Source organism: Calidris pugnax, unplaced genomic scaffold (assembly GCF_001431845.1).
Source record: "Calidris pugnax isolate Ruff unplaced genomic scaffold, ASM143184v1 scaffold38, whole genome shotgun sequence".
NCBI classification, from domain to species: domain Eukaryota; kingdom Metazoa; phylum Chordata; class Aves; order Charadriiformes; family Scolopacidae; genus Calidris; species Calidris pugnax.
In genome coordinates, this window is record NW_015090995.1 from 20,830,667 (window position 1) to 20,846,890 (window position 16,224).

General features: G+C 45.5%; 1 protein-coding gene across 3 annotated transcripts in view; it reads right to left on the reverse strand.

Annotated features, from left to right (window-relative positions):
- Nucleotides 1-1,793: 1,793 nt before the first annotated feature.
- The window catches only part of HTR2C (5-hydroxytryptamine (serotonin) receptor 2C, G protein-coupled), a 200,317-nt gene continuing 185,886 nt past the window's right edge, over nt 1,794-16,224 (reverse strand). For all 3 annotated transcript variants that reach the window (XM_014955380.1, XM_014955382.1, XM_014955379.1), the window contains one exon: nt 1,794-3,068. In XM_014955380.1, coding sequence (XP_014810866.1) covers nt 2,236-3,068 — 833 coding nt within the window. In that variant the 3' untranslated portion in view covers nt 1,794-2,235. The remainder of the gene's footprint in view (nt 3,069-16,224) is intronic.

A 16,224-nucleotide genomic window follows, 5' to 3' on the forward strand; every position in this document is an offset into this window, starting at 1 on the left:
TACGAATTCACCCAAGGAAAAAAAAAATAAATAAAAATAACTTAAAAAGCAATGTGATCTTTTTGATTTTTCTGTCCTGTTTGAGAGAGTCAAATCTCACTCAGGGCAAAGGGCAGTCACTGAAGGCACAAGTTTGTGTCTCTGGCCAGTCCTTTTCCTACTGGTTACCAGACTTTTTTGGAGAGGCAAGTGGATTCCTGTGGCAGTATCAGTGGGCTGGCACACGGCACATCCCTGCTCCACACAGGGATGCCTCGCCTGCCTGCATGGAATTACCATGGATTTTTCTCAGGGGTGAGGGAGAAGATGGGACCATCAACTTCAAGGCTTCCAGCTGGGAGCAGCCCGGCAGCAGATGTAACCTGCACCTTGTGTTTGGGTGGAGGCCTCAGCCAGGTGGTCGCTGCACACAGCAACACAACGGCACGCTAAAGCACTGGCAAAATTCTCCATTTCTTCTACAAGTTAACGTTGGTGGGATGAACACAAGCAAGTTTAGATAACAAGCAGTTCATGTTAGTAAAATGCAATTTATCCATGTCTAATGTAAGCTTTTCTGTTCTGAGGATTTTCATAGCCAGGGGCTGTCAGTGATGCTTAAAAACATCAATGTTAGACGGGCACTGCAGCATTTGTGTAGCAGTTAATGAAGATGTAAAAACCTTAGGGGTGATATCTGGCATTAGACAACACTCTACGCAAGGAAAACTGCATGAGAGGCATCACCCCTGAGGCACAGTGCCAGAAAGACACGATGCCTTGGAGGGCTTGCCTACACAAGAACACAGAGGAAAATTAATTCAAATTATACATGGTGTGAATTAAAAAGCAGATCACTTAAACTGCATTAAATCCCAATGTGGATGCTTTCATTAAGATGTAAGTGGCGATAATAAGATATACTATAATTTACTTTGGGAGTGAAAGGAAATAAATCAAATTTAAAAGTTAATCCAGATTAATCTTCCATGTAGACTAGCTCCAGTTCTGCTTCCTTCCTGTCCCTGCTCATCGTCTGTTTTTGAACCACGTCACCAGCAAATGATTCCAGTCAGATCCTTTGTCCAGCTCCTACCCGAGACAGGAGAAAGGAGCTGGGACCCTCGTTTGTGCCTCTCTCCTGAGCATCCCCCAGGGTGGTGGGTCCTGCACCACGCAGCCCAACCAGCACCACACGCACAGCGGTGCCTGCTTTACACCCAAAGCAGTGTTTTATCATCAGCACTGCAAGTCCCAGGACGCTGAAAAATAAAAGCAAATGATAAACTAAGCTAGGGAAGAAACAGATGTGAGGAGTGAGAAGACAAGAGCTCATACAAAGCCAGAGCAATCTTCTCCGGGTCAACCAAAGACCCTCGTCATCCAAGCGATCTGTGAAGGCAGTGCCATCCACACTGAGCACAGCTTGCTCCATCCCAGAGCTGATCATTACCTACAAGACTAAAGGAGAGCTTTTTATAAATGAGGCACTCCATTTAGAAACTGCCTGAAGCAGGTAACTGGGGTGTGCTCTGCTTCTCATGCTTCTTCTCCAGCCAGGATGGCAAAGCCACACCACAACTGCATTCCCCACCTTCCGTAGGGGAGCCGGAGCCTCCTGGGGAATGGAAAGAAAACAGCAGGATTGGAGAGGGAGCCAACATTGAACAGAGGTCCCCTGAAGTGCAAGATTGCCCCAGCAGGGCCACTGCCCGTGCCAGGCCACGTCTGGGCAGGTGCCTGCAGAGCCACTACGCTCTCATCACGCCTCTCTGCCAGGTTTCTGTACAGTCTTTACACGGCACAAATAGGGGTGAGGATTTAAAGTATATATTTACTGTCAACTTGAAAAAGAAAATTATACTGACCAAGTCTAATAGCATGTATTTGATATATAACTATTAACGTGCCATTCTGGACTCCAGCAAATGCCACCTGAGATAAATATTCAGCATTTTTGTTCATGCACTGGAAGAAGAATTCAAACATTTTGTCCATGACATATGCAAAGTAACTAATAGTTCTGATCTAGTATTAACAGTAAATATAGAACCTTAAACTTCACTGCAGTATATTAATATATATGATTTTAAGTACTGGACTGGAAAGATAACTCTTTTCTTTTTCTTTAAAAAAAAAAAAAAAAGCTTTGTTCAGAATGCAATATTTACATTGTCCTTTGACCAACACTTACATTTTTACACAATATATTTTGGCTACAGATAACACCGTAGCAAAAGGCTCTGTGAGCCACCTTTACACACAGCTCACTCTTTCGCTTACAACATTACAGCTGTTTATGGAGAGCTCTGAAGTCCCTGGTTGCATTTCAAGGCCCTCCTCAACTTCATCTAGTTCCATGCTATTGAATTCGTTGCCATTTCGGTAACTAGTTAAAGTCAGGTCTTTCCCATATAAAGCTGTTGAAGTGACATTCAGACACTGATTCTGCCTCAGCGCTGATTTTTTACCGGTCTTGTATTGGCAACGGATGTAATTGGAAAAAGCCCTGCGGTAGGTTTTATTGAAGAGTGTGTATACGAGGGGATTGACCCCAGAGCAAACGTACCCCACCCAAACAAACACGTCAAGGAGTTCACTCAAGAGGTCTTTATCGCAGGCTTCCTTGCAAAGGACAGACATGACGTTAGTGATGAAAAACGGGCACCACATGATGAGGAACAAAAAGAAGACGATGCCCAGGACCTTAGAGGCTCTTCGCTCGTTGTTGATGGACTGCATAGTTCCTTTCCGAAAAAGCACTGCCTCCTTATTTACAGGAGAGTTCAAGTGAGATGCCCCCTCGTGATTGTGAAGCATTGAAACGTTCTCTGTGTTGTTCTCCTTCTTGAGGCAGTTTACGCTGCTCCTCCTCTGCTTGGGCACCTCTCCACACATGAAGACTGTTGCCTGTCTCTGCAGCACCTGGACGGTCAGACAATAGGTGATCACCATGATGATGAGAGGGATGAAGAACGCCATGAAGGATCCAATGAGGACAAAGTTCTCATCGTTGAGGACGCAGGTCCCATTTACAAACACCCTGGAGTCATCCTGCAAACCAATGACCGGAATGGGCATAGATATCCCTAGAAGAACGAGACCAAAAAAGAGATGGTTACCTGCTGGAGAGAGCTCCAAAGAGGCAGCAGAGATGATGCAGGTCCTGCACACATTCAGCCCACTGCCTAAAGCTGTTTGAAAGAGAAGTTACTGCTCCCAGATGGAAGGGAAAACCTCATCTAACAATGCTCCTGGGAGGGCAGATCCAGGCCATGAACACCCTCTGCCAGGATCAGCTGTGGCTTTGCTGTGCTCCACAGCTGACATGGCAAATGCAGCATCACTTGTTATTGAGTTCTTTTCTAGCATTAATTGTGATTTGTGGGTGTAGAAAAGGTAATCATTGCTCTGCTCTGTTCCAGCAGGTCACTCCATGCCTGCCAGTCTTGGGGTGGGGGGGCATGTGGGGTGTGAAATCACTGCCATAGGGTAGATAGTAGCAAACTTCAAAGATGAAAATTATCAAAATCCGAAAGACTTACAGCTAAAAAGATTTAAAAGCAAGTTTCTTAAAAATATTAAAATAATCCTGATAGAAAAATGGCCACCTTTGCCATGGTGTCATGGACACATGGAAGAAAAGATCCTGGCTTTCAGGGACCTTATCTACTGTCTTGGTGCAAGCAGAGAGTGGTCTCTGCAAGCTCTGGTGCCCGGGCACTTTATCCACAAGCAATGGGAAGGTAAGAAGTACGAGACAGTCCTGCTTGACTCCCTCAGTCATGGCCAAGTAGCTGCCCAATTCCAATCCCTCTATCTTCAATACGGGGCTAAAAATGGGAACAACAGACCATGTGAGAGCAGAAAAGGTGTAACTAAACTGGTAATCAGATCGACGTGACGGTCTGAAATCAGAGCCCCAGCTACAAAACCTCTGGCTGAAAGGAAGGAAACTTTAAGTGTTTCCATTATAATAATAACTAGAGCACAGCTTCCAGCTACTCCTCAGCACTAAGCAGAGTAATAAGCCTCAGGAATCACTGCACTTGCCAAGGCAATTTCTCTTGTATCCTGGTGGCACAGCACTTCCTGTGGGCACAGAAAGAAGACAGAATACAGGACTCATGCCAGAGTACTGGATCTCACTTGAATATTTTTCATGCATCCCAGGATCCCAACTTTTTCCCTTAAACTGTGGAGCTCAGCCCAACACCAGGACAGACTCAAAACCTTCCAAAGAAATCTGTCTAGACACAGCCAAACCCAACAAAAGCAACAACATATTTTGGAATATCACAACCTATGTGCATGTGAGAACATAGAAAAGCCATGGTGGGCCAGATCTAGTTTCAGATCATGGGTTCATCTGTGCCTTTTGCAGGTACCAGAAGTTTAGGGCCATGGTACGAAAGGGGGCAGCTGTCAGCATTACAGTATAGAAAATTCCACAGCAAGAAGTTACATCCACACCTTGTGTTTAAAATAATCTTTGAGAGACCTATCTTCTGTGAATTCTTGATCTCATTTATAACTCCACAATATTTGGAAGCATTCAGTTCCACAACCTGTTTGTCATGTGAACAAAGTATTTCTTGCTCATTTTAAATTTCCTTTGACTCCCCTCAGTTCCTCTGCTGTGAGAAACTGAATAATCGCCCTCCGGTCACCTTTTCCACTTCTCAGTGATTTTATAGACCTTTATCATCTCTCCTGTCTGATCTCTCTTTGGGAACTGAAGAATGCTATTCTATTTACTGTCTCCTCGTGCCAAACTCATTTTATGTTTTTGATTATCTTTCTCCATTTCTTTTCAAATTCCTCTCTGTCCTTTTGAAGAAAGGGAAAAAAACCTGCACATCCCAGCAGTTAAGAGTGGAGCAGAATGTCTCTGTGCCCCCCTTCCTGCCACCAGCCACCCGGCTGCCTGTGAGCACTCGCTCTGCAGACCTGTCTGTGGGGCTGGCCATGCCCTTCCTCAGCTCCTTCACCCAAGAAATAACCAATGCTGGAGCCACTCTTGTGTCTGGGTTGTTTTTTGGGGGGTTGCTGGGATCAGCACAGGTCCTAGAAAAAATCCTATGGGACTCTGAGTTTCTGAACAGAAAGATTAGCATGCTAAAGAGATTAACCAGGGCATTTTTCCCATTCCAGCTAAGTGTTTTCCACAATTCCGGAGAATACATCTGCAATTTGTCATTACCATAAAATTACCATTTGCTAGTAATCTAGGGAAAGAATTTCTTCTGAAAAGTAATGATTATAAATGCCTTCTGTGATTATAGCATATGTTTTCTTAACCCAAATGATAGTTCCAGGATTTGGTCTTCTTTCCCTCTACGTGCTCATGTTTACCAGCTTACCCTTGGAAAGGCAGTTGCCTCCTCTCTAATTCTTAACCCCTGTCTCCTTGTCACCTTGAGTGTGATCAAACTACAGATATTTGGGAAGTGCTGGGAGGTGGACAGAGCAGTCTTTGCACAAAGAAGAAATCTGAATCAATGGCATTACACCGGGATTATATTTGCATGGGTAATTTTATGCTTTAGAGCCCTCTATAACACATGCCCTTTGAAATAAAACTCCAAAATGAATAATGGTTCATTCACGAAGTCATCATCATTGAATTTAGTGTTACTGCTTTAGCCAAGGGAAATGAGATGAGGTTTCGGGATATCTTCATGGTCACACGTATAAAGTACATTTGGGAAGAATAACCTGGTTCTGGGATATGATGAATATACAAATCAAGAGCACTGATGGCAGCCTAAAACTCTGCATGAGCATGAGAGAGCTCAGCACTGATGACGGGGAATGAGGAGGTAGCTGCTGGAATGGAAAAGCGTCCCTCACATCTCCATAAAAAAATGGGACTTCAAACTGAGAAAGCACAGAAGAGAGACAGCAACAGGTTTTTCCTCCAATCCAGGAAAACCCCATCGTTAACAGCCGTAGGAAGAAAGATGCCCTCAGAGGAGCTGCCAACACACCTTCATCCAGCAGCCAGCCTACAGCACTGCTGAACGGGCAGCACCACCCTCATCTCAAGTGCTTCCTTCTGCCTCACGCTTGTCTTTGTAACACATTCTTTAATATGAGATTTACCACTGATCCACCCCACAATCCAGCCATAAAGGGAACGAAGTCTGTTACACAACTTGGGCAGCAGGGACTAACTCTACACCACCCCAGGAGTGAGAAGTGAAGTATGGAAGGTCTCAGAAACCCCAGAGGGGCTTCCTTCATGGGGGATTATTGCAAAATTGCTACTGCCACAATCCCAAATGCACAAATACCTTCTTGCAGACACAGCTCACACCCTGGCCCTGATTTCCATAGGGTTACCCTGATCAGTATGTGCTTACCATATGCCTACCATGCATTCCCATGGCGCCTGAGAACGGGTAAACACCAATGCCTGTCTTGAGTTCAGCTGTTTGAGCAAGCAAGGAGAAGGCATTCAACTCCACTTGACTCAAGCAACCCACAGTACTAACACTGTGGCTGTAGCTGTTCATAATGTAAGAATTAAGGTCAGTTGGTCAGAGAAAGACAACCTCACTACACCAACACAAGGACAGCGAGTGTCAAAGCAGGCAAGAGACTCCAAAGCCTACTGCTGCCCAGCTCTACTGCTTTTCAGCTCTTCAAGCCCTGCTGCAGAGCATTTAATGGGCTTTTGCCTTGTACCCGCACTGACAAACGCTTCATCAACAAATGTCAGGCTGATTTAGTGAGCTGAGGTCTCCGGCCCCAGAGGCATTTTCCAGTTGTGTCAAATAACCCTTTCTACTAAGGCAGTAGTGAATTCCCAAGGAGAGGTGGTGGTGTTCCAAAAACATGCAAGATAGAAGCTTTGGAAGCTTATTGCATATCACACTTTGCTCTTCAGAGCAAATTGGTCATCTTGCTTGATGTCTGAGCAGTGACTAGGGCAACTGGTTTTGTCCCAGTAAGAAAAGAGAACCAGCCAGCAAGCCATAAAGGAGTGATGGGGTTGAAGCATTCCTCAGGGGTCAGTGCTGGGACCAGCACTGTTTAATATCTTTGTTGACGACATCAGCAGTGGGATCAAAGGCACCCTCAGCAAGTTTGCTGATGACACCAAGTTGTGTGGTGTGACTGACACGCTGGAGGGAAGGGACGCCATCCAGAGGGACATGGACAGGCTGGAGAGGTGGGTTCGTGCAAACCTCATGAGGTTCCACAAGGCCAAGTACAAGGTCTTGTATCTGGGTCCCAGCAATCCCAAGAACAAATCCAGGCTGAGTGGAGAATGGAAGGAGAGCAGCACTGAGGAGAAGAACTTGGGAGTGCTCGTGCAACGTGTGCTGGCAGCCCAGAAAGCCCCCCCACACCCTGGGCTGCATCCCCAGCAGCATGGCCAGCAGGGTGAGGGGGGGATTCTGCCCCTCTGCTCCACTCCGGGGAGACCTCCCTGCAGTACTGCCTCCACATCTGGGGCCACCAACAGCAGAAGGACATGGACCTGTTGGAGAACAACCAGAGGAGGCCACGGAGATGCTGGGAGGGCTGGAGCCCCTCTGCTGGGAGGGGGGGCTGAGAGAGTTGGGGGGGTTCAGCCTGGAGAAGAGAAGGCTCCAGGGAGACCTTAGAGCCCCTTCCAGTCCCTCAAGGGGCTCCAGGAGAGATGGGGAGGGACTCTGGATCAGGGAGGGGAGCCATGGGATGAGGGGGAAGGGTTTTAAATTGGAAGAGGGGAGATTGAGATGAGATACCAGAAAGAAATTCTTTGGTGTGAGGGTGGTGAGAGCCTGGCCCAGGTTGCCCAGAGAAGCTGTGGCTGCCCCATCCCTGGAGGGGTTCAAGGCCAGGCTGGATGGGGCTTGGAGCAACCTGGTCTGGTGGGAGGTGTCCCTGCCCAGGGCAGGGGTGGGACTGGATGATCTTTAAGGTCCCTTCCAACTGTAACCATTCTGTAATTCCATAATTCTATGAACTGGGTCCCTCCCAGACAACATTGGCAGCTCTCTGCACACTTCTGCCAGGCAGCAGCTTGAGCAGGACATCCTTTTTCACCACAGCAGTTCATAAGGGAGAAGACTCGTGATTTCTTCTCTTCTCCCCTCCTTTAGATTCTGTGTGACAGAGCAGTGGGAAGAAAGACAGAGATCCTCCAGATTACAAATCCATTTACAGTTGTTGTCCTAACTGCTTCTCGTCAGCTTTAAAGATGTTCTTAAGCAAGCATAATGGTTCACCAAATGGGGCTGAGATGATGCTGTGGACACAGAGTAACAGATGCTGCTCACAGATTCTCAATTAATAAAATGAAACCCAAATGACTATAAATACGGCTTTGTAAAACATTTACTAGCTTGCTCCAGAGAAAAAAAAAACCAAAACAAACCGGTTAAAAAGTCCACATTGACATTCACAGAACTGAGACTTAAATGAAAAACAGTAATGTTTTTGTGTCTAATATCTTGTTTTCTTCTGTGGAAGCCCATGAGACATGAGATTATGGGAAAGATGGAGTCTTTGATGGTTATTCCTACTATTCCTATTAACAAAGGAAGTAATTTCCATTCTTTCTCACAGCATTCTTATACAAGAAGATATTTCATTTCTCCAGGGACAACAACCTCACTAAAGAAAACAGATTCCTGCCTGTGGGTTTACTCTGTCTTTCCATGTGTGGGATTCTCCGGGCTGAACACACGGGGAGCCACGTTCTGCTGCAGGGAACACCAGGGATCACTTCTCCTGGTGTCAGTACTGGATTCAAAGTCCACTGTAGTCCATGACAAGGGCTCTGCTGATGCAGGTTGGCTTTGGATCTCACTACCACCCCCCTGGCATTTACACATAATTAAAAGAAACAAAACCAACCATGCTTGTGCTGTCACAAAAGCAGTCCACACTGCAAAACAAAGAACGTTGCTGTCCATGCTGAACATTGCATGTTTAAACCCGTATCTTTAACCTCATATTTATTATTATACAAAAAAAACGTGAGTTACAGCTGTAAGAGGTCTTGACCTGAATGTTAGCAGCCTCTGTAACTATGCTTTAACATTAAAGTCTGCTCGTGGAAATAGGAACTGACTCCACTAACTCGCTCAGAAAAGGGAAAAGAAAACTAAAACAAATCTGTTTGGCTTCTTAACAGAAGTGTCTCTGAAAGTGCCTGCACATTTCTCATATAATATCTAACAGACAGCAAGAACTAAACCCCAACAGACAGTAGCCTCCTGACTTGCATTGTGAAAGGAAAGGTGCCAGTTTCAGGAAGCAAAGCTCTTCAGAGTCAAATTGAAGAACGTGGGCTTTTGAAGTGTTCAAAACCACAAAAATTCCATATATTCCCCCTGTGTCAGGAGACTAATTGCAGCGCATTTCATGTGCTAACACGGCAACAATGCACCTTCGGGGCTGGATTAGGTCTAGTTTTATCTAACTGTTCTAATAAAGCAGCAGTGCCAGCCTCGTATTGCTTTAAAGTCAACGATAAAAGGGGGCTGAACTTTGAAGGATCTGCCCGCAACAAGCACAACTGCAAAGAGAGGAATGTAATTACTGACTGAGCCCAAACAAGCTGCTGACCTTTACTCAAACCTTGTGAGATCACTGAACCACCCGAGCCCAGATGGAAAACCAGCACATGCCGGCAAAAGAGAGAAGAAATTATTTTCCTACCTGCCCTGCCCTTCTGTTTGGGTAAATGAGTTCTCTTGCTCAGCCACATGTTTCCAAGGGTGCATTTGATCACGTGGGATGGGGTCACAGAATCACAGAATCACAGAATCGTAGTGGTTGGAAGGGACCTCAGTGATCATCGAGTCCAACCAACACAAAAAAAAAAACTCAGGAGACTAATTGCAGCGCATTTCATGTGCTAACACGGCAACAATGCACCTTCGGGGCTGGATTAGGTCTAGTTTTATCTAACTGTTCTAATAAAGCAGCAGTGCCAGCCTCGTATTGCTTTAAAGTCAACGATAAAAGGGGGCTGAACTTTGAAGGATCTGCCCGCAACAAGCACAACTGCAAAGAGAGGAATGTAATTACTGACTGAGCCCAAACAAGCTGCTGACCTTTACTTAAACCTTGCGAGAGCACTGAACCACCCGAGCCCAGATGGAAAACCAGCACACGCCGGCAAAAGAGAGAAGAAATTATTTTCCTACCTGCCCTGCCCTTCTGTTTGGGTAAATGAGCTCTCTTGCTCAGCCACATGTTTCCAAGGGTGCATTTGATCACGAGGGATGGGGTCCTGGCCTTCCCTTAGAAATCACACAGGGATGCCTGAGCTCAGGATCAGTAACCTCAAACAGGAGACACCCAACGCTCCCTCTCCCCCGGGAACATATATGGTGGGATGGTCAATCCATTGTCTGTGCATTCCACTGATGTCTGGTGACAACATCAGACCAATCCAGGCATCCGTGCCTGAAATCCCTTGCCAGGAACTCAGCTTGTTGTCAGTTGCTATGGTCTTCCTCACCCATATAACTCTTGCTGATGCGCTAGGGACATCAGTGCCCCTCTTGGGAATCGAGACTCAAAATTCTCAACAACTCAATCACTCAAGAGAAAAAACGTCTTTAGAGAAAATAACCTTGTAGTCAATTAAAACAAATCACAGAATCACATGGGGTTGGAAGGGACCTCTGGAGATCACCCAGTCCAACCCCCTGCCAGATCAGGTCCACCCAGAGCAGGTCCCACAGGAACGTGTCCAGGTGGGGTTTGAATGTCTCCAGAGAAGGAGACTCCACCACCTCCCTGGGCAGCCTCTTCCAGGGCTCTGCCACCCTCACAGGAAAGAAGTTCCTCCTCATGTTGAGGTGGGACTTCTTATATTCAAGTTTGAAGCACTTCACAGACCATCACCACCTGCTGCTGTCCCAGGCAAAACATTTCACTGATGTCTGGTGACAACATCAAACCAATCCAGGCATCCGTGCCTGAAATCCCTTTCCACTGATGTCTGGTGACAACATCAGACCAATCCAGGCATCCGTGCCTGAAATCCCTTGCCAGGAACTCAGCTTGTTGTCAGTTGCTATGGTCTTCCTCACCCATATAACTCTTGCTGATGCGCTAGGGACATCAGTGCCCCTCTTGGGAATCGAGACTCAAAATTCTCAACAACTCAATCACTCAAGAGAAAAAACGTCTTTAGAGAAAATAACCTTGTAGTCAATTAAAACAAATCACAGAATCACATGGGGTTGGAAGGGACCTCTGGAGATCACCCAGTCCAACCCCCTGCCAGATCAGGTCCACCCAGAGCAGGTCCCACAGGAACGTGTCCAGGTGGGGTTTGAATGTCTCCAGAGAAGGAGACTCCACCACCTCCCTGGGCAGCCTCTTCCAGGGCTCTGCCAACACCCAACGGTCCCTCTCCCCCGGAAACGTATATGGTGGGATGGTCAATCCATTGTCTGTGCAAAGCACTTCACAGACCATCACCACCTGCTGCTGTCCCAGGCAAAACATTTCACTGATGTCTGGTGACAACATCAAACCAATCCAGGCATCCGTGCCTGATCTTTGCTGTTGTCCTATCTCTGGGGACCGCTGAAAAAAGACTGGCCCCATCCTCCTGACACCCACCCTTTAAGGGAACCCAAAATGGGAAAGAAGAGGCAGATGAAACCTTAGTGTCATGCTCTAGACCATAACTCCTCTTGACACCTACCCTTTAAGGGAACCCAAAATGGGAAAGAAGAGGCAGATGAAACCTTAGTGTCATGCTCTAGACCATAAAGCAAGGGTTTCTCTGTCTCACCCAAGACCAGAAGATAGGCCTGAAAAATTTTTATGAGCACAAACCTGGTCTACTGCTCCACCAGAAGCAAGTAGTAGCCCGGCTGGGATGCTAATGCCACCTCTGTGCCCACCTGAGGCTAGCAAAAGCTATCAGGATCACCACCGCTGCAGCACCTCTGCCTGCAGAAATTATAAACTACCACCCTCATGCTCTTGAGGGAAGAATTTCAGTCAAACATACACTGTCAGACATTAAACGTTAAACAAAACCCACAAAAAACCATGAATACAAATTTCTCCCAAATCTGGAGAGAAACTAATGCCACCGTCTCTTCAGCTTTATTAACATGCAACCATTTTTCTCAGCCACAGCTTTACCATCCTACCAAAGCAGAACTTTGTACACTTTTTTTTTTCCAAGACAGGAATTTGTACACTTTTCCAGTAGGTGAAGGGTGCCTGTCTCATTTTTGCTTTGCTGGCAATAGTTGCCTTAACACTGCTTCCCTGTCTCCAAGTGATGAGCCACAAACAGAACCAGCCTTCTCGGTGGGAAAGGTTTGAGTAAAATCCCGGTAACACATTTTGACCTTCCATCTGCTGTCTTCTAGATTAGCAGTGCTTTTATTACCCTTTTTTTCCATGAAGTGTGTGCGAAGGTTGGTTTGCACAAGGCTGCAGAGAGATTGATGGGGGTGTGCTCCTCTCCCAAAGCACCGTCTCTCAGGAGGAACCGCTGCCCACCATCGAGCAGAGGGTGCTCAGGACCAAGGGTGTCTCATGGGGAAAAAACAAATGAGAAAGTCACCCATCCCCGAGACACACTCATGGGCAAAAGTGCAACCCCAAACATCGTCTAAAATCATGGCCTGAAGAAGGCTACGTGTATTACTCCAGTCCCCCTTTACCTCCATGCATAACCTGCTCTCAGCCTCTAAGGAGACGCTCTAAAATCATGGCCTGAAGGAGGCTACGTGTATTACTTCAGTCCCCCTTATACCTCCGTGCATAACCTGCTCTCAGCCTCTAAGGAGACGACAATTCCTTCTAATATCAGTGGTGCTGCTCCAAGCACGTTCCTCAGACTATCATTTCCCACAGGGATTATCCCCAGTGAGAGAGGGAAGCCTTAATTGATAGCTGGAGGCTCTTTAAGGACATCTTTAGCACAACCTGCCCAGGGACAGGAGAAAAAAGCTGTGAAATATAAGATAACTTAATCTGAGATGAGCTTTCACTGAGCCTTGCAGCACATGTCTTTCATACTTCTAGAAATAGATCTCAATAAAACAATGAAGTAGTACGAAAGTTAAATGGGGATGTAAAATTCCTTTTAAAGTTGAATGGTTTATTATATATATAAACCCCGGATATCTGTCTGAAATCATTAGTGAGTCAGAGAGGGAATGAAAAGAAAAAAGTCCAATTTTAACACAGCACATACCCATTTACATGGTATATCCAATATGGTATTACCATAATTCACCTGCACGTTCCTTTTTTCTGTTACATATTCTTTTTTCAAACAAATAAACAAATATGGGATGTGCTTTTGGCACTGATACAAAGAGCAGAATGTAAAGGATGGCCTTACCTCAGTCACTTGTCAAGTACATTGAATTTACACTGCTACTAAGGATGTAAAACTGTGAGGTGGGAAATTGGTAGCACGTGTAATTTTGACCAAACCTTGAACTTTCCGGGAAGCAGAAGAAACCCCCTTTTGTGATGGCAGGCACACAGCTGGGCCACGAGGAGCTTCAGAATTAAAACGTTTTACTTATTTTCATATCAGAAGCAATGTGTCTGCACCCTTCCACATCACCGAAGCTCTTTCATTCACATTTCCAAAGTGATATTTCTTTTATATTACTACTACCCATTACTTTCTCCTGTACTAGACGGCGTGCATTTAGAGTTTGACTGGCTCCTCACCACTCCTGCCATGGGGATCCCCTCTCCTGGCCAGGGTGGCCCAAGGCCACCTTCCTCAGAGCGGGATACAGCGACTCCCTGAGATGGGTAAGTTCACACATTATTAGTGAAAACCTTTGCACTCGCAATTGTGCAAATCTGAAGTCTTGAAACAACAAGAAGATTCTGCCAGCAAGGTCACATCTAGGATTTATTTTCATTTTCAATCGTGCGGATGTTTCTGCTGCCTACATTTCTATTTCCAGCCTCAGCACGGTGCCACCACAAAACTCCACAGCACTCACTTTTTCTCTAACTGACCACAAAAAGTCTTGCTCAGGTTACTTTTGCTAAAACACAGGACAACTTGGCCGTGATGTACTTTAATCTGGAAGAAAGAGGGCTTTGGTAAAGACCCATTCATAAAGCAATTTTCCACAGAGAGGAGGACGCTGTTATGTTCCTCTGCTTAAAAACCTAATCATAGGTTTAGGCTTGTGCAACCTGCCAAATTCATAGCTCAATGAGCAAAGAACCTCTATTATATATTTCGTTGTCAGCATTAACATTTCAGGAAAATGGAATGCAAAAGCTACTAAATTAAGATAAATTACATGCTTTTTACTTCCTATTTTAAATTCTGATTCAGGAACTGAATTCAGGATTATTTACATGGGAAGCATTTAGAAGTTTCTTCAGTCCAATTGCAGCAGGATTTAGGAAACGCAAACTGACCAGCCTGCACTTAAGTGCTGCTTTGAATTCAACACTTAATCACGTACAGAAATGCACAAATTCTTCTGTGATTCTTAATAGTGAAGGGAGAGTGAATTTACTTAACCTAATCCATCCTCCTGAGAATTGCCTGGGATTTCCTCAGGCCTTTCCAAGTGACCAGTAGGTAAGAGCTGAAGACAGCACCAATACACTTTGGGTGAGTTCTTCTCTCTCAGTCCATGGTCAGTTTATTCCCGTGTCTGTTCTAAATTAATTTATGAACTAAAAATAGTTAGGCTAAAATAAACTAGAAACATACCAAGAGTACTTTTCCTTTTCTGTTTAACGCAACATTCTGGAGAAAGCCTGGGTAAATGGGTGAGCCCTATCACGTGTACTGGGAAGGGTGGAAATCCAACAGCATTTCAGTGCCCTGAACAGACTCTCTGGGGAGTATTGATTCCGCCTGTATCGTCAAAAAAAGGAATGCAAGCAAAGACTCCCCTGGGCCAGCTGTATCTGCATCAAAGAGAACAAAATGAACCTGAAGACAGCCCAGACATGCTGCACACCCTCTCAGCTACGATGTCAGCAGAGGATGGCACGTGGGGACACTGCCACACATCCTCAGTCAGGGAGAGAACCACTGCCTAGGGCTGGTCCCCAAAAAACATCATGCACTGCCCACATCCCACTGCAGAGCTGCTCACACATTCTTCTGAAAGACTTCTGGAAGCTGGAGAATAAATGCAGCACCCCTTACCTTACTGAGGGCTGGAGAGCCAAGTGCCTGCAAAAGAAAAGTGCCATTCCATCTCCTTTCCAAGCTATTTCTTTTAGTGCTCATTATTTCACCTGTTTCACCTGTTTCACAACCTATTACTCGTTAGACATCTCCCGAGTAAGCTGGGCAGGGGTGAAGTGTTTGCACTCTACAGCAGCACAAAGTCCTCTTGCTTATCCTGGCTTAGGCTCTGTAGTTCTTGGTGGACAAGCAGAGCCCATAAAGTTCCTATTTTCATCATCCTGAGCCCATTCCCCACCCAGTAACTCCAGGAAGAGGTAGGTCTATGGCTGTCTTTACATCACTTGGTCAGGCCCCAGCTTTGTGTAGGAGCCTGCTTACCCAGTGAACCACACATGAAGGTCTTGTTGCTCTACTTTACTCCTTGGACCCATAGTCCAAACCACAACAAGGCCCTTGTGCAGGCAGTAACACCCAGCACTGGCCAAAATTTTGAAGGATATGTCTGCAACAGGCAAAGCAGCACAGGCAAAAAATCTTCAGGTCAGCTGCAGACAGTCTTATCTCGCAGGTTCTTGTTATATTAATGAGGAGAGAAGGTGCATTTCCCTTTTTTTTTTTTTTTTGCTTTTTTTCCGTAGCCTTTTTCCAGGGCAAACTTCTTCAAAAGTGGCCCCTGCAGCACCCAGCCATTCAGAATCATATTCCACTTCTAAAGCAGGCAAAACCCAAGAAAAGTTTAAGCACCTGAAAGATGCTTTTCCTTGCAGTAACAGCGCTAAAAGTGACAACCGCTTTATAAAAGAAAAGTTAAATGTTAAATCTTTGTAAGGCTGCGTTTTATTCAAGGAAAAAAAAGGCAGTATGGCATAGAGAAGTGGTCATACAATTCTTCTGATCCTGCCTCAAATGTCCCTTTCATGGAGCACATTGAAAGAATTCCCCCCAAAATATTTTCCTTCACATAATTCCTGGTATTACGGAGTCATCTTGTTACTGTTTTTCCCTTTCTTCCTTACTTTACTGATCCTTTACTTATCGCTTTTTATCACAGTGATATGGAAGTGTCTTCTTTTGTGTCTACCCCCCATTTAATACAACTTTAAAGCCGCTAGCTCAGCGCCAGAGGC